General features: G+C 40.0%; 2 protein-coding genes across 3 annotated transcripts; one reads left to right on the top strand and one right to left on the bottom strand.

Annotated features, from left to right (window-relative positions):
- Positions 1–527: 527 nt before the first annotated feature.
- Positions 528–12,683, bottom strand: sh2b1 (SH2B adaptor protein 1). The gene is made up of 11 exons (XM_079619526.1): positions 12,339–12,683; positions 12,027–12,067; positions 9,314–11,381; positions 9,020–9,121; positions 8,434–8,525; positions 8,206–8,282; positions 7,793–7,945; positions 5,885–6,096; positions 5,477–5,651; positions 3,174–3,264; positions 528–1,607 (listed from the first exon to the last, which is right to left on the bottom strand). Exons 3-11 carry the CDS (start codon positions 10,988–10,990, stop codon positions 1,586–1,588), a joined length of 2,601 nt encoding a protein of 866 aa, XP_079475652.1. The 5' UTR covers positions 10,991–11,381; positions 12,027–12,067; positions 12,339–12,683; the 3' UTR covers positions 528–1,585.
- A 2,549-nt stretch (positions 12,684–15,232) lies between these two features.
- On the top strand, positions 15,233–18,333 carry LOC307002277 (heat shock 70 kDa protein-like). Of its 2 annotated transcripts, none has more exons than XM_079619743.1 (2): positions 15,233–15,472; positions 15,777–18,333. In XM_079619743.1, exon 2 carries the CDS (start codon positions 15,805–15,807, stop codon positions 17,734–17,736), a length of 1,932 nt encoding a protein of 643 aa, XP_079475869.1. In that variant the 5' UTR covers positions 15,233–15,472; positions 15,777–15,804; the 3' UTR covers positions 17,737–18,333. The 2 variants fall into 2 exon arrangements, with proteins under 2 accessions (XP_079475869.1, XP_079475870.1); XM_079619744.1 differs by having other exon boundaries at positions 15,296–15,472; positions 15,815–18,291.
- Positions 18,334–18,405: the final 72 nt, after the last annotated feature.

Below are 18,405 nucleotides of genomic sequence, written 5' to 3'. Positions count from 1 at the left end.
TGACTGGCACAAAACAAGAGGGAATGACAATTAACCACGAAAAGGCACAAGAAGAAAGGGGCTCTTCATCTTTTTTTTTTCTTTTCAAATGTTTGCTTGAAATCCGTGGAAAGTTTGAAGGAGACAGCAGTGGGACAGAGTGAGATTAGAAGAGGTATAAAAAGGCACAAAAAAAAGAGAAAAGAAACAGATTTTGGAGAACAAATATTATGTGTTCATACAGTAAACAACAAAAATAAAGGCATTTTGAAAAAAATAATAATACTATTATTTGGACAATTATTAAATTCATTATCATCATCGTTATTATTTTCATTTTCGTACATTTTTTTCTTTAAATGAAAGACATTCTCTCTCCCTCCTCTGGACTCTAGCTTTGAAATAAACGCACCATAAAAAAGATTGTACAGCTAAAAGGAAGGGGGGGCAGAGAGAGGGGGGGGGGGGGGGCAGAGAGAGAAAGAGAGAAAGAGAGGGGGGGGGGGGGGGAGAGAGAGCGCTGGGTGAAAGATCAGGACTCTGAGGTAATAATGGAGTCTATGGAGATGTTTAATATTGTAATTAACCTTAAGAAGTAATACTAATGGACTTCAGAGGACTAGGCTTGATTTTTTTGTTGTTGCAAAACTGGACATTGTTAAGCTCAAGGCAATGCCTTCTACTGAACTACCAAAATCAGTATAATTGAAATGAACAGGAAGGAAGAAAAGTACTTTGCAACATTCATAGTTTGTCAGTGGCAGAACAAGAAAACAAAACAACTAAAATGTTCCAGTAATAATAACAACAACAAGAGTGCTGGTGGGTAACAATCTCTGAACAAGTAAAAATATCCGCTCACCTGAGGGGAAAAAAAAGACTCTTTTTGTATAAGTGCGAAGGGTCAAAGAATACTAGACATCTGAATTAATGTAATGACTAGAAGGACTCTTCAAGAAATAAGTTGCTAAAAACACGACACCAGCTCAGTGGTGGCGCCGACACTGTCGTACCTTCCTATGCAGCAGCAGCACCAGAGGAGGAACTTTCGCACTGACAAACACCGGAGAACAAATTAGTAAAAGCTGACCAACATTTTCACAATGCACCTCCAATTTAGTGTAGTACCGTTACTTAGTGTTTTAAAGATGTACCGTCAGTATCATATATGCTTATGTGTATGGGTGTCTCTCTCTCTCTCTTTCTCTCCATCACTCTCTCGCAACGTGAAAGCTCATGTTTAATAGTGTTAATAACTCGGTCGTGTGATTGTGACCCCCTCGGTCAGTTCTTCCGCTGGAGAATACTGAAAATACTGATTGTGAAGGGCTCTCCTCTTCGTCCTCTATCCCACCTCGTGGTTTTCCCCTTTTAGAAGAAGGAGTACTGGTTGTCGATGGCTCTCGCCCTCCCTCCTTCCCTCTCCTCGCCCTCCACCCCTTCCAGCTGGAGGAGCGGCGGTTCCCGCTCGCGTTCTTCGCACTCTTCTGCCCCGCTGCTCGCTCCGCCTCCTCCGGCGGCCTCTATTTCGCTCCCTCGTTCCTGCGGCGGGGTCGGGGGCGGGGGGCGTCCGGGAGGCAGAGGGGGAGGAGGTGGCTGAGGAGGACTACGGGGTCTGCTGGTCAAGTCTGAGAACAGCGACAGAGAGGAGAACCAGTACAGGAGGAGAGAGGGATGAGAATTAAATGTGACAAAAAATTGAGTAATGAAAATAAGATGCAAGATACACAAAGTTTGACGAGAAACTCTGAGCTATGACGCATGCTAGTAATGGAATTGGTCAACACATTGCTCACAGACGGTTTACACCCTGCCTCCACTAAACAGCAGTAGAGTCATTGATTGATAAATCGCTGCTCATTCGTTACATACGGGCTCATTGAAACATCTAATCTTGAATCATGTTTATATGGAGACAGAGCTCACGGTCTATAAATGTGTGACGTTCAATAAAGATTACGATTAACGCCAGCTATAGTGAGCAAATGTTCAATGAAAGTGTTACCCTGCGACACACATTTCAGGATGGATGTGTGCAACTGAAACCCAGCTGTGAATGGGGAAGTTAAGCAGACAGATGTGCACTGAAGTGAACAGATGACCTGTCGCTACTCTTTTTCTGTCTTATTCTAACAAGCTCTGTTCATCCTGTATTTCTCTAAATGTTTCCCACATTGTACTCTTTCATCTGCTGTCCCAGTCCCCATCTACATTCTAAACACAGTTTACCTGTCTTATTATGCAAATGTAAAAAACTGAATGTTTTCTATATTTGCATAATTTGGGAATACGGATTAGCTCTAAACCTCAGGAATGATTTGCCTGATGACACTTTGATGATCCAGTCCAGTCCAGTCATGCCCTACCTTTTCCTCATTTGAATTGACCATTTCACTGGAAATATGTATACTACCATTCAAACGTTTGGGGTCAGTAAGATTTTAAAAAGAAACTAATGCTTTTATTCAGCAAAGATGTATTCAATTGATCAAAAATGACAGTTAAGACATTTGTCATGTTACTGAACATTGGAGTAATGACGCTGAAAATTCAGCTTTGCCATCACAGGAATAAATGCCATTTTAAAATAAAATCAAATAGAAAGCAGCTATTTTAAATTGTAATCATTTTCACTGTATTTTTAGTCAAATAAATGCAGCCTTGGTAAGCATAAGAGACTTCTTTCAAAAACACACTTACCAACCGCAAACTTCTGAACAGTAGTGCAATTAACCGAAAGTTAAATGAGTTGTAAGTTTTACATGATCATATCCTTCCTTTTTCTGACACAAACAAGCTGTTGTTGGTACTGTGCCTTTAATGTTATTATTAGTGCTGACAAATCGATTAATCACATCTAACATAAAAGTTTGAGTTTTCATAATAAAACATTTATTTGTTGTACACACACACACACACACACACACACACGTATAAATATAAGTGAGTATGTGAATATATACAAACACACAGACATGTATATGATATATATAAATGTAATATATACAAGTCACACACATATTATGTAAACACAACTTTTATGTAAGATGCGATCGATCGATTTGATTGCACCAGTTTTTGTGTGTAAATGACCTTAGTTATAATTGGCTAACGCTCATGTACCGGCATGACTTTATTTCCTTCTTTCAGACCCTCTCTGTCTATCTCTCTCTGTTGAATCTGGTCTCACTTACACACAGTCAGAGATGGGGGTTGATGGAGAGTCGGGGTGGCGCGTGGTGATGACATCACAGACTGTGGGGCGGCTGCCTGCCCTTTCCCGGCCTGCGAAGATGACCCAACGACAAACAACAACAGAAACAGCCAATCAGAGCTCTGATATGCACTATGGGAAAGGCCAGAGGCTGAAGCAGGGCGAGAGGAGGGAGAGGAGCAGGAGTACAGTATGAAATAGTGTGTGACTGAAAATCAAAATGAAGGAAGGCAGTGGTGATGGAAGGAAATATATGCAATGTAAGAAAGAAGAATGGAGGATAGTAAAAGAATAGTAGAAAAGATGCAGTGATAGAAAAGTATAGATAGAGCGTCTAGATGCTATAAACTGATGAAGAGGAGATCCAGGATAGATCATGATGAGGAAATAGTAGATAAGGTGAGCTGATGAATGTTTTGAACATTTCAGGAGGAGTTTGGAGGAGGGGGTGGGGTGGGGTGGGGGGGGGTGTCATATGTCAGGTCAAGCACACAGAAATCACATTAGGAGACAATCATCATCAAAAATCGAAAGCAAAGCCATGCGCAGAAGACTCTGGCAGCAGCGATGGATCTGTGTGTGCGCGAGTAGTCGTAGCAGATGCTTGCACAAAGTGTCCTTTTAAAAGCATGCTGTGACAGGAAGTGATGTCACACACAGGGTGATCCCACATTTAGTCATTTCTCTGTGACAGGTGCAAACAACTCATGCAGTGGCCATGTTGTTTATGAATATACACACATACACATACGATCACTCTCGATTCATCCCACTCACGTGACACACACAAGCTCGTAGCCAAAGACCATGTGCGTCGCTAAAATCTACCCAGGATTCAAGAATTAAACTGACAGGAGCTAAACGCCTTCCAAGGAATCTTTCTTGTTATTTTTTTCCTTTCGTTGGCCCACCAGGATCTCCCCCAAAAGAGCTGTTTAAACTTAACATTTTTGTCATTAGGGCGGTCAATTGTTTCAAATATTGGGATTAACCACATAACTCTGTCATTGTTAATACAGTCAGATGCAGTCACATTTTTCTCACTCACAAAAAACAAGAGTGTATTTCTCAAATGATATTAAAATGCACAGGAAATGCAAACATATGATAAAATTTGATATAATTCATTAAAAAAACAACTTGAAACATACTGCATGGATATGTCACATCTGTAAAGGAGCAGACTGGTATACGCATTAACATTTCTATGTGATTCACTCGTGGGTGATATTTCTCTTATTGAGCATCAATAATTTAATTTCACCATACTACAAATGAAAATGATGTTACATTTGCAAAACAGATCATCTGGATTTTATTTATAAATAAATGAACTATAAAGACGGTCTTTGTCTCGGTTATTCACCTTGTTTTTTCACATAAGACCGGCGGCAGCCATTTCTAAATTGAATGTGTCTGGCTTCCGGTCTCATTCGCTTCCAGTTATTTTCAGCTGTACAAAACAGCTTGTTATTCTGCTTGATATTGCAAACTGGTATTTCTTAGCATATTGTTTTTATGTATTGTCACAATTCTAAACATACTGGTTTGTAATGCAAATAGTTTTACTGTTTACTGCATTTTGTTATTCTTCTAGTTATTTGCCTTTAGCAGCTAATGAATTGGAAGTCTCACACATTCACAGAAAATAGTTTACTACTCTAGTGCACAATAAGGTGGATAATGAATTTGAAATGAGTTCAAATCTGTTTAAAAAAGAACTCAGAACAGAACTTAAACAAAATTAAGTCAAATTATATAAATGCTATATAAATGCTAAAACCTATAGTTAAAAAAATTAACATTGGTAAACATTTACTCAACAGTTAAATTCAAAAACCCCATGTACAATTCAGTGTATAAAATATCATTAAGTACTGATGTAGTACAATGCATTGTTTTTTATTGTCTATATTTCTTTGAAAGGAGACAAGTTTACCAGAATTGTGGATTCTAATTCACTTTAAAAGCCTTTCCGATAAGGTTTTATTCCACAAATATTCTGCTTTCAAAATATGAAGTAAAATGAAAATTGGGTTGGCCCCATGCTGCTGCTGTAATATGTCTATGATTAAGTATTTTTTTTTTACATTTTAATAAGTCTTGGATATATAGTCAGTGTATTTATATCCATTTTTTTTAATCCAATCAGCTGTTCTGAGGGAGATGCAAGTGGCACCTGTGATCACTTACCTGCCTGTCATCTAAAAATGCTGAATTTTCCTGTTATCTACGCTCTGTTGTAAACCTTCACACCTTAAAGCTGAGCCCAACCTTCCATACCTGGTTGCCGGACATTCGTGGCCCCCACAAAGCTGATGAGGGTGACATCAGAGGCGCCCCCAGATTCAAGGGGAATGGGGTGCACACGGAAATGCTCCAGCATGTCAAAAATGGACTGGAACCAGAGATGCTGCACACGACACTGTCCATCCTCATTCAGGGAGAGACGCAAGTGCTGGGAGGAAAATGCCAAAGGAGAAGGAAGAGGTATGTATTTCTATTCACCAAGAATATTGAACATAAAAAATAAAGTACTTTTATTAAGCAGGGAAGCAGTAAACTGATCACAAGGGACAGTAAAGACATTTTTAAAGACATATTGATCCCTTTAGGGGCTCCGTACATAAGAGAAATCTTACCAACCTCAAACCTTTTGAACGTTAAATAAGCATCACCACACGCATTTACCTTTGCTTTGCCCTGGAAGTTGAAGGTGAGGACATACTCTCCGCGCCGTGTCTCACTCTGCCGCACAAGGAACACTCCATGGCTGGCCATGCCACCCGCCAGCACCAGCTGGGCCGCCTTAAGACGGGAGAGTGTGCCGTGGAACCACTGACACTCACTCAGAGGATGTTCCACAGTCTCTGACACAGAACCTTCAGAGAACAGGAACGACCCTGAGAAAAAACAGGGGAAAACTCAATACCTCTTATCTTGATCTATCAAACGGGTAAGAGTTAATGTCAGTAGCTGAGATTCCATCTATGAATGTTTAAATAAAATTTCCAAAACGACTAAAAAAACACATTAGATGTGCATCAAAAAAGTCCTGTTACTAAATAATAATATATTGGAACAATATCATCGCACAGCATCTCTATTTACTTAAAAACTCATAGAAATTATCTTTTCTTCCGTATTTTGATATACATCGGAGTGAAACAGATTATCAAAAAAATAGGGTGGAGACTTGGTTGCACCAGTTGTTGATTGGACGAAGGCAAATCTGAATTGGAATTGGAAATTATTTATTTGAAACAGGGACAATGCACAAATAAACATTAAACGTGTTAAACAAGAGAATATGTTTTGTTTTGGGCCAGGTTATAGCAACAATTGCTAATTTCCACCTGTAGTCCCTGCGAATGCGAGCTTGCAGTCGACTGAAAGGTGCGGGGCTTAAACTGACTAGATGATTGGAGAAGTCTGGCATAGGTCACGAGAGAAAAGATCAAGTTGTTTTGTTTAAAGGTACACTATGTCATTTTTTTGTAAAAACAATTACTGAATTAAAAATAATGAGTCAATACATCATCAATCCTTCCAAAACATGTTTTTGTCTCACTCTGATTAACTATGGTAAGCTTATTATAAGCGTTTATATTTTAAATCTAGAGGGATGGTTTTAGCGGGAAATTGTGTACGCCATTTGTACGTGCGCGTCTCATCATATCCGTAAATAGAGAAAAGTAGTTTGAGCTACTTTGACATAGAGCAGCTAAATCTCGAACCTTCGGGGGAATCGCCCGTTTAAAAAAAAAAAAAAAAAAAAAAATTCACAGAACAGAGGCGAGTCTGAGGGCAAAAAGTGAACGTGACAGAGCTCGTAATAAAATGAGAATCAACAATAGCTTAGCTTTTCAGAGATGCCGAGAACTGTTGTAAAATTGACGCGGAGATGGTGCTTTTATTACTCAATAGGTAAGTAGAGTGTTTTATTGAATAGATAAATTGCCACATGTAGCTCATTGTAAAGCATCATCTATTGTGAAGGGTCATTTCATTGTGCCTGGAATTTATTTTCAAGGACGTACCATGTCTATAATTGGGTTTAGCTACATTAACGTCTTCAGCTAGCCATCTTAAGATCCTTTCCATCTAAACTGGTTATATCTCTTAAGCCTAGTAGTGATTGTTTTATGAACAGTAGGATAACCATATTAATCCGCAGTCACGCAGAGCCGAAACACAATGCAATCAGTTTTGCTTTTTTACTACTAGAGTTGCATAGTGTGCCTTTAAGTGAATTATAAGAAAGATTATGAGGCAAAAACAAAAAGGAAAACATATACATGGATGAATCGTAACAATATGAAACAATAAGATGAATTTAGAGTAAATAGACTTTAATAAAATAGCAACAACAGCTTTCCCAGTGGCTAAAATTTAAAACCATGGAGTGATGATTGTGTTTTCTGAACTCATGGGTTGGGAATTCTGTTTTATTTGCTAATTGTTGCTAAACACTGACTTCTATGCCCTATTTAATCATAAAATGTTTGCAAAAACATTAAAATGTTAAAAGGATTTGGGTAATGTAGATGTAATTATGATCTCTGGCAAAATATGTGTGTGTTTAGTGTATTACGGTACCTGTGGCATCAGGAGTTTCAGCAAAAGGTGTGCCAAGACCGGCTCCGCCCCCACCAAGCAGTCGACTGTCTGATTCGTCAAGAGGGGCACGGGGTGGTAACTCAGGAGGTAGAGGCTCCAGCTGGGGAGAACCACCAACTCCACCATAGCACACTACAGTGAAAACATCAAACCTGATTCATCACCATCTGTAGTTACTGCTAAATATCTGTATTCAATTTTACTGCTACATATAAATATTTCAATTCCGGATCAAATGTTTTTAATACTTCTGTTCAATTACAGAATCACCAGTTAGAGATTTGCGCGCTCATTCTAACACTGGGAAACATCATGTAAGCACATGTCCCATTACACATACTGTCCTGAATGCAGCTGACCACATCAGGGTGACATCATCTCCAAACGCTTACCTTGAGACAGGCGGTCGCTGAATTCTGGCGTTACACTGAGAGCACTGCCACACACTCCCTCAACATCCTCTTGCTCACTGATGAGAAGGGTCAACGAGTACATTTGAGATCATTGCTGAGTTTTCATTGTCACATGGTGTCATACAAGCAAGCAAACTACTAAGAACTTGAATCTTTCCAAACACAAAGTGCTTTCTCTTTTTAATGATTCAAAACACAAAGACCTACCTTAAACAAATGGCGTTTCTGATGTCACTGAGCCAAGCTCTCATCTGAACTGCATCTCTGGTCTCGATCACGTACTGCGCCTGACCTTCCAACTGAGAAAAACAAGAGATCAAATGTGCAGATGTTCAATGTGTTCAGTTTTCACTGATAATGATCTTTGAGATGGGTGCAACAACACAGGATGCAACTAAATGCAAAGTGAACTACAATCATAGTTATGAATAAAATATTTAAAATTCCCCAAAGTTCTTCTTTATCAGATTACATTTATATAAAAAGTTATTTAGTAATTGTGACCATTTGTCACGCTTGAGATTCATTAAATGTGTTTCATTCTTTAATTTATCTATAAAACAAATCAGGAAGGGATGTTAAACAAAAGCACAATTTTGCCTAATTTATATGATGAAATTGAATTATCAACCAAGCTCTACAACTAGGTCATGCATACTTATTAATGAGACATCAGATGACAGTGGCAACACTGTCTTTGATGCATATGCAAGTAAAGTTAAGGTAAGTTCTTTCATCATTACTGAAGATTTGACCAACTACTGTAGACAAAAAATAAGGTGTTCTGACGTACCTGTAGAAGGAAGGTGTTCTCTTTGTCTGGCACCTCTATAGCTGTAGTGCTCCTCACTTCAACAATAGAGCCGCATGGGACAGTCAGTCTGGCCTTGGAGGACTGGAAGTATTAAAATGTCAAAATATATATAACTTAATTTAACTAGTCAGCTGTTACTTTAATATTATATATATTATGTATAGACCCCAAACTTTTAAACGACAGCACATATATAAAATACGGTACATGTAAATATATATGCAAGTAAAAATTTACACATCATTTACATTTAGCAGAAATCCTGTCACTCACCTTAGGCGGGATGTAAAACTCCAGGAAATACTCCATCCCTCCATCCACTCCATCCTTATCTCGTTCTTTCAGAACTAGGCGGCACTTGTGCCAACGCATACCCCGTCCGATTGCAGCTCCCCCGGTGGCCGTGGGATGCCCTGACGCCGTGCTGTCCGTGCCGTGGTGCAGCAGTCCAAAGGAAAAGCCTGGGAAACCATGAGTGCTGGCGAACTCGTCCGAAGACGAGCACACGGTCACACCTCCCTCCCGTACAAGCCTACCCATCTTCCTGGAGGCACTGATGCTGCTTGGTGGAAGCGCCGAGGGGGACACGACCGATGAAGGTGGAGCTGCGGAGGACAATGTCGGCGGGGGTGAGCGAGACAGTCGCAGTTTCTCCAACCGGTGACTCCATTTCTCCTTTTCACCATCGCCATTGCTCCTCCGCCAGTCACGGGCCTCGGAAAATGAAAGGGAGGTGGCGCTACTGGAGGATGATGGGGGCAACGAAGAGGACGAAGAGTGAGGGAGGGAGAGGGGAAGGGAGAGAGACACAGGGAGAGAAGAGGGAACACCCTGCGAGCCAGAGTTCCTCTTGCCATCTTGCAGGCCTGTAGTGTAGCTATAACTGGAAGGAAGAGGGTTGACGTTACCCCCACTGCAGTTCTGAGGGGAGTCGCTGGAGGAGCTGCGCCAGTGCAAGATGCCTCGCACGCTCCCTCTGACACTACGGCCCACGCTGCGCAGAGAGAACCGCTTTTTTAGTTTATTTTTGGAGTGACCCCCAATGGGTGTCCCATTACCTTTTGACCCAGAATTTGCTAGTGTGCCAGAGGAGTTGGGGCATGTCAGAGTCTGGCTGAGATCGGCTCTTTCCGAGGTCAACTCACTCTCGCCCTCATCGTCCCTTTCTACTATCTCCGTCTCCACCTCCTCTCCAGTCACAGGCCCCGCCCAGCTGTCCTCCTCTTCCTCCAGGTCTTTGTAGCCCGATGGATTGTGTTTGACAGCAGTTCCCCTCTCCTCCCTCCGCCCATTATTCCCACCCATAGACGAAGAGCACGACGAAGAAGAGGATGGTGGGAGAATCTGGGTATGCGCATACAAATCTTGAAACGCTCCTGTATTCTGGAATCGTTCTGTGCCGCCGCCCTCCTGGGTCAAGACCGGTTTGGGCATAGCCCGTGTGTGAGTGGGTGGGCAGGGGGTGGTGGCCTCTGGTGGCAGCAGGGACGGAGACGCTGCATCCTCCTCCAGCGACGTAACATCCGATTGGGCGACCCAGTTCACTGTTCCTTCCCTACTGACGCCTGTCCCCTCGAGCTCGCTCTCGAAATGACGAACAAATCTGTCGGTGAAGCGCTGGCAAAAAGCAGCTGCTGAATCAGGGGAGTAATGCGGGTTCTCTAGCAGGAAGGCCCGGAAATGGCGGGCGAAGTCACCGGCTGCTACCCGGGCATGGAGCTCACAGAACTCGGTCCAACTAAGGCAGGGAGATGGAGACGGTGTGGGTGTGTCAGACAATGACGACAAGGGCTGACTGGCAGGAGTTGGAGGAGGCAAAGGTGGGGGTCTCGTTGAGAGGGGCAACAGTGAAGGAGATGGAGGAGAAGGCGATGGAGATGGGGAGGGTGGAAGGGGAGATGAATTAGCTGCAGCCCGTGGGCTGGGCGGGGTTAAAAGGGAGCCGTTCATGACTGACTAATAGGTGACCAATTTAAGACCAAACGATCATCAAAGACGTCAGGATCGTTGCGATCTATGTGCGTATGGGAAACGCGCAATCTGTTCATCAGGCTACGGTTTCACAATTTAAAAGAATTTGGAAAACCTGACCGAAAAATGTGGCCTGACAGTGATTGGTAATTGTCTTCCCCCATTTTAAAAAGACAAAAAAAGAAAAGATATAACTCTGTAACGTCAATGTTTGGTGCTCTAAAATAGCTCACATTCTACACAAAATAATATGTGTAAATGCATGTATGGCGAGTAACAACAAAACATTCGGCTGGCTGAGCTGATGTTAGTTCTCAGGTGGTCTCCGGTTTTAAGGCTCTGCAAGGATCCTGCGGTAGGGATTTGTGACCTAAATGATGAATACATAGAGAAAAAAATAGATAAATTATTTTAAGTTATTTTCGAAAAATTATAATAACAATATCTTAACAAAAAACACAAACTATTCAAACATAGAAATTGTAACAATATTGAAGTTAAAGGTATGGTTTACCCAAAAATGAAATTTCTGTAATTTTTTAATTATGGTGTTACAAAACTGTATGAGGAAATGGCAGAATGACAACTTGTCATTCTTATCAAAAGTGAATAGAGAACGTCTTTCTACCTAACATCTCTTCCACAGAAGAACGTCATACAGGTTTCGAAACATCAGAAAGTGAATAAATTATTAGAGATTTTGTTTTTGAGTGCGAATATTATCTATATAATACTGTGACATTTATAAGTTTTAAGTGTCATGCATGAAACAGAGAAGCGTTGTTTTGCTTTGAGTTGTGAGACCCAATTCTCCACCTGATATTTGAAGAACGTGCTGAGCGTTAATTTCTCATTAATTTTATTATTAAACCAAATAGAACCAACAAATGGAGCTTCTTGCGCATTTTAATTTAAACTAATCGAAACCAAGACAATGATATAAAACCAGTTTAGACGATTTAAACGAGCGGAAGATGGAGAAATGATGCTCATATAAGCCCCGATGATAACTCACCATCTTCAGGCCAGTGTGTAACTCGAAGCCTGTGCAGTTAGCTGTAAAGAAAAACACATAAAGCGTAAAGGCCTGTCAGTTGCAGTTACGATAACATTATGTGATATAGGAAAACATACAAGGTCCAACAACTCGTTTCGCCAAGTTAACGTTAGCTGTCTGACATAAATGTAATTGTCATAATACGCTCTCACGCTGATAATGTCAACACACCAAGCTAACTCGGGCTAGCCAGTTAACTTTAGCTCATAAAACGGTGGCTAGTTTGCTAACGATCTTAAGCAACAGAAAAAAAAATTCACATTAACTCACCTTTTTGCACAAACGACGCAATTTGTTCGCTCGCGTGAGGGAAATTCGAAAAAGTTAAAGTGCAAATATTGAACTAGCCTGGTGCTAACTAGCTAACCCAGCACTGCTAATAAATTATCAAGTTTGAGCTGCTGGTCAGCTAGCTGGCTGTATTGCTAAGCAGGCAATTTGTCTACCAATATTAACACTAGTATTAATTCCTCTCCGTCTAGCTGTCCCCCGTTGATGCTACACTTATTGATGAATCATAGGGCATCTATTTATTCATAAAAGCTTTACAACTGCTCTTGTTGCAGGTATATGGATATTTCTCTGACTGCTGTCCCAATCAGTCTCTCGCGATATAGTGGGAGAGGGTGTAGGTTGGGGGGACAGGGAGTGTTGGAGAAGGGGGATTTTCAATGAGAGAAAAAATCTGAGGAAGAGGGATGTGCACTTTTTGCAGGAGCCACATTGGACAGTTGTGTAAAAAAGTAAAACAAGGTTGGATGTTGCTCAGGCTGATGGCTGAGTCATATGTTTGGAGGCTGTAATACACTGAACTTGAGGTTATTACTTGATTATTCCAGTGAGAGAATCTGTGCTCACTGAAATCCATTTGAGGACTGGAAATGAGAAATTCTCTGTGAAAAATTTATAAAATAATACAATTTTAGCCTATAATATTTTCATAAAGTACCCATTGTGAGTTTAAAATATATATATTAAAAAATGAAACTGCAAAAATCATCATAAAATTCAAGATGATTTATAACAGCTGTTATCATTTGTTGCATGAAATTCCTGTTGCACTCTTCTTGACTCTGTCTGGAAGTATCTGAATCTTTCTGGATATCTGGTCATTACGAGTGAAAGGCACATTTTAAAAGGCAAAATGAAACCTATGCGGTTTAAAACAAAACACTATTAAATCTTTCAAGAAAATGGCATAGAATGTCTAATAATTATGATGAACTATATCAAGTTTGAGCTGCTGGTCAACCCATGCATCAGTTGAGATACAGTGCAAACAAAGTTTTATTTTATTTTACTCCAAAAGTTCAAATAGTTAACTGTCCTGCAACAGACATTTTGGGCCTGTTTGCTTCCACTCCCCCTTGTATTCCACGTCCTGTGTATTCAGAGTCTGTTTCTGTGTGCCCAAAAAATTTGCAGGAAAACGTCAATAGAACATTTTGTTTATTTTTGTTTACATCAAAGAGGCAAAGAATTTGCGCCCTAAAGAGCAATAAAGCACAAATAAACATTCATTAGACTTAGGTAGCCAATGCGACTCTACCTAAACAACACTTTCTACTCCTCACACATTGCAGTCTCCCAGTAGAACAGCACAAAAAAACATCCAATATTTTTCCACAAAATACCATATTCTTGCATTGGTTATAAATTATAATGATGATCTTGTATCATCGTCAAAAATCAGTAGGGCTCTGTGACTGCAATTTATTGTTAAATATTACAATCAAAGAATGTTAGGCTAACAAAAGACTCAGTTAGATAGACTATTATCATGATCTAACCATAGCATTTTTTCTTTTATAATGACGAGACCATCTATGACATTTTCTTGAGAGATTGAATAATATTATTGTGATTTAACCCCTAACTAGTTTCGATGAGCAGACGGATTTTGCCTAATTTATCTGCATCATGTAAGTGCATCATTGTTCAATTGTACAATTACATTGTTAACCAGATAATTCTTTTTTTTTTTTACTTATAAGATTTTTATTGTTGTTGTTATTATTTAATATTATTATTTACAAATCACTTTTGATCAGCCTGGAAAATGTGCAGCTGGCTGCTTATTATCACTGTTCTAAAAATCGATGCTATTTGCAGGCAGTATTTGCTCCTTTCCCTTTTTATGACCAGAGAGATCCAGCAAGATTCAGGTAGTTTGAGAATGGTCGAGAACAGTGCAACAGGAATTACATGAAACAAATAAGCACAGCTGTTAAAAATCATCTTGGGTATAACTTTTTTTAAAACTTTTTTTATTATTATAACTTTTTGCAGCTAAAAATATATTTGTTTTAACTCTGGTATATGGTGCTGTATTTAAATCTTAATATATAAAATACAACGTCCCCACGGCAATAAAATCCATCAGATTCAATTAACAAACAACTGAAAAGTTGTTGCCTGTATTCTTGATAAATACACCCTTTACTTAAAACTGTTTAACCTTGAGCTGTTTTACTCTACCTGACCATATATATATATATATACATATATATATATTATTATTATTTTTTTTTACTTTTAAAATGGGATATTTTTTTTTTAGAAAACCTTTGCAAAATTAAAATGAATAGATTACATTTTCCAACTGGGCAACAGTTCTCATGAAAAACATAGCAAAAAAAAAAAAAAAAAAACCATTTGATCTCAATCTATTATAATAGATTGAGATCAAATGGTTTTTTTTTTTTTTTTTTTTTGCTATGTTTTATATAAGATTTTTTTTGCTATATAAGATTATAATCTTGTATTATTTCAAGTATTGTACGTCAGTATAGAACCGGAATTTATGGATGTCACTCATTTCAGACAAAGCCTAGGCTATGTCAGGATGATAAAGATATCACCTTTATGGAAAATCGAGATTATAGAGCAGTGTAGCGTCAATCACCATTTTATAGCCTAATGTTTTAAGTTTTTAATTACACGTTTTATTCAATGTTATTATAGCCAATACATCGTTTTAGGATTGACTAACATAAATAAATCCAAACTAGGTTTTAGTTTCAATAAATCACTGAATGTTAGCGTGCTAAAACATATAGTCTACGTAATGAAAAAGTTGATAATGATGACTAGAATCTGAGCGAATGCTCCAGAAAGCGCATGACGATTGCTAATAGGCTCCCATAGAAAAGCATAGGCGGAACTGTCTGGGTTTGTCGCCTTTCATTGGTCAACTCAGCACGAGCGTTCCAGAACTGTTTAGAACATGTGAGTGTGCGACGGTTTCTGTATATAAATAAACAGAGGCGCAGTTTTGAGGCATCAGTGTTTCCTCAGAACTTACTTCAGTTACGGCGAAAATAACGAAATTGGCGACAGTTTTCGAAATAAAAATAGTCTGTTGAAGAATCCACACTACCACTAGGCTACTAAAGCATTTTCAAGTAAGCATATTTTTTTTATTACTCTTGTTTCGTTTTTCTTTATTGATTCACTTAACGTTAGTCCTACTATTAATTGTGTACCTGCTGTTTGTCTCAGAGATCAAGTAAATATGTTTCCAGTACCAATATTGATACTCGTAACACTCTGTAAACATAATTAACAGTAATTAACATTTTTTATTTACATGTACAGGACAGGCATTTGTTTTAGTCTAGAACCTTCCTGAGACGATTCATATAGCTGTTCAATATCTAAATGTTTTATTTAATAATAAAAATGTATGTGCTTTCTATTTTCTTATAGTAATCTGTTAACTGTGAAAAAAAAAAAAATGTTATCAGCAAAAGGAGTAGCCATTGGAATTGACCTGGGCACCACCTACTCCTGTGTGGGGGTGTTTCAGCATGGAAAAGTGGAGATCATCGCCAATGACCAGGGGAACAGAACAACACCCAGCTATGTTGCCTTCACTGACACAGAGAGGCTCATTGGAGATGCAGCTAAAAACCAGGTGGCCATGAACCCCAACAACACCGTGTTTGATGCCAAGAGGCTGATTGGCAGGAAGTTTGATGACCCAGTAGTGCAGTCTGACATGAAGCACTGGTCCTTCCAAGTCGTCAGTGATAGCGGAAAGCCAAAGGTTCAAGTCGAATACAAAGGAGAAAACAAGACATTTAATCCTGAAGAAATTTCCTCTATGGTCCTGGTGAAGATGAAGGAGATTGCTGAAGCTTATCTGGGGCAGAAGGTGACAAATGCAGTTGTCACAGTTCCTGCCTATTTCAATGACTCGCAGAGGCAAGCCACTAAAGACGCTGGAGTGATCGCTGGGCTCAATGTCCTCAGAATCATCAACGAGCCCACGGCTGCAGCCATCGCCTACGGCCTTGACAAAGGCAAAGGAGCAGAACGCAACGTCCTGATCTTCGACCTGGGCGGAGGCACCTTTGACGTGTCCATCCTGACCATTGAAGATGGCATCTTTGAGGTGAAGGCCACCGCCGGAGACACTCATCTGGGTGGCGAGGACTTTGACAACCGCATGGTGAATCACTTTGTAGAAGAATTCAAGAGGAAGCACAAGAAGGACATCAGTCAGAACAAGAGGGCACTGAGGAGGCTGCGAACAGCGTGCGAGCGAGCCAAGAGAACCCTCTCCTCCAGCTCTCAGGCCAACATTGAGATCGACTCTCTGTACGAGGGCATCGACTTCTACACGTCCATCACCAGAGCACGCTTTGAAGAGATGTGCTCAGACCTCTTCAGGGGAACACTTGAGCCTGTGGAGAAAGCCCTGAGAGACGCCAAGATGGACAAGTCTCAGATCCATGACGTCGTTCTGGTTGGTGGATCAACAAGAATCCCAAAGATCCAGAAGCTTCTGCAGGATTTCTTCAACGGCAGGGACTTGAACAAGAGCATCAACCCAGATGAGGCAGTGGCTTATGGTGCAGCGGTGCAAGCTGCCATCCTCATGGGCGACACATCTGGAAATGTCCAGGACCTGCTGCTGCTGGATGTTGCGCCACTCTCTTTGGGCATCGAGACTGCAGGTGGAGTCATGACGGCCCTCATCAAACGCAACACCACCATCCCCACCAAACAGACCCAGACCTTCACCACCTACTCAGACAACCAGCCCGGTGTCCTGATCCAGGTGTATGAGGGAGAGAGGGCCATGACCAAAGACAACAACTTGCTGGGTAAATTTGAGCTCACAGGAATTCCACCTGCACCACGCGGAGTCCCGCAGATTGAAGTGACCTTTGACATTGACGCCAATGGAATCCTTAATGTGTCAGCGGTGGACAAAAGCACTGGAAAAGAGAGCAAGATCACCATCACCAATGACAAGGGCAGACTGAGCAAAGAGGAGATTGAGAGAATGGTGCAGGACGCAGACAAGTACAAAGTTGAAGATGATCTGCAAAGAGAGAAGATTGCTGCCAAAAACTCCCTGGAGTCTTATGCCTTCAACATGAAGAGCAGTGTAGAAGATGAGAACCTGAAAGACAAGATCAGTGAGGATGACAAGAAGAAAGTCATTGACAAATGCAACGCCGCCATCAGCTGGCTAGAGAACAACCAGCTGGCTGATAAGGAGGAGTATGAACATCAGCTGAAGGAGCTGGAGAAAGTCTGCAACCCAATCATCACTAAGCTCTATCAGGGTGGGATGGCAACAGGAAGCTGTGGGGCTCAGGCACGTGCCAGCTCAGGGGCTGGTGCTCAGGGGGCCACTATTGAGGAGGTGGATTAAGTATGAGATGGGCAAAGTGATTGATTTTTGGTTAAGCTCCTTTGTAATTCAATATACATCATATATAAGAATTTTTGGACCATTTATTTGGACATTATGGTGGAGCACTACTGATTTTTTTCTGTTGTGTATGCTACATTTAGATGACTTTTTTTTGTATATATTTTTGAATACAATATTATTGTTGAATATATTTTTCCAGTATTGCAGTTGAAAGATTTCTTATGAAATATGCACTTTTGTTCATAATATCTACTCTGTTAAAGTACATGTCAATGTAAAAGAATGTTATTTAATGTTTCATTTGTATGTTAAGAAAATAATAGAAGTTTAACATTCTGACTGCATGTTGAAATGTGTATATTCCAGTTGTAGGCATTAATATTGTTGTGTGATATTATATATGAAAGAGTCCATTAAGACTGTTAACTTTATTTCAAGGTTTGTCTCTTAACATTTTCAATAAACTATACAAAAATTTAAGAATTATTACAATAGATAGTTTTTTTTATGTTTCTTACTTAAAGTTCTTAAATATATAAATGCATGGCTAAAATGTATTAACTCTAAACATGTAGTAGGACTAGGCTCACTCTATTTCCAATGATATAATTACTATACATCATTAGGCTATGTAGTTTCTCAACAGTGAAATACATAAAGTATGTA

This window comes from Phoxinus phoxinus (assembly GCF_949152265.1).
Source record: "Phoxinus phoxinus genome assembly, chromosome: 1".
Classification (NCBI taxonomy): domain Eukaryota; kingdom Metazoa; phylum Chordata; class Actinopteri; order Cypriniformes; family Leuciscidae; genus Phoxinus; species Phoxinus phoxinus.
The sequence above is the reverse complement of the archived record's forward strand: the minus strand, read 5'-3'. Positions and strand labels throughout refer to the sequence as shown.

Coding starts and splice junctions, on each gene's coding strand:
- sh2b1 (XM_079619526.1), bottom strand. CDS start 10,990: ATGAACGGCTCCCTTTTAACCCCGCCCAGCCCACGGGCTGCAGCTAAT. Junction 9,122..9,313: donor AGTTTTACATCCCGCCTAAG/GTGAGTGACAGG, acceptor TAATACTTCCAG/TCCTCCAAGGCCAGACTGAC. Junction 5,652..5,884: donor ACTTCCAGGGCAAAGCAAAG/GTAAATGCGTGT, acceptor TTTTCCTCCCAG/CACTTGCGTCTCTCCCTGAA.
- LOC307002277 (XM_079619743.1), top strand. CDS start 15,805: ATGTTATCAGCAAAAGGAGTAGCCATTGGAATTGACCTGGGCACCACC.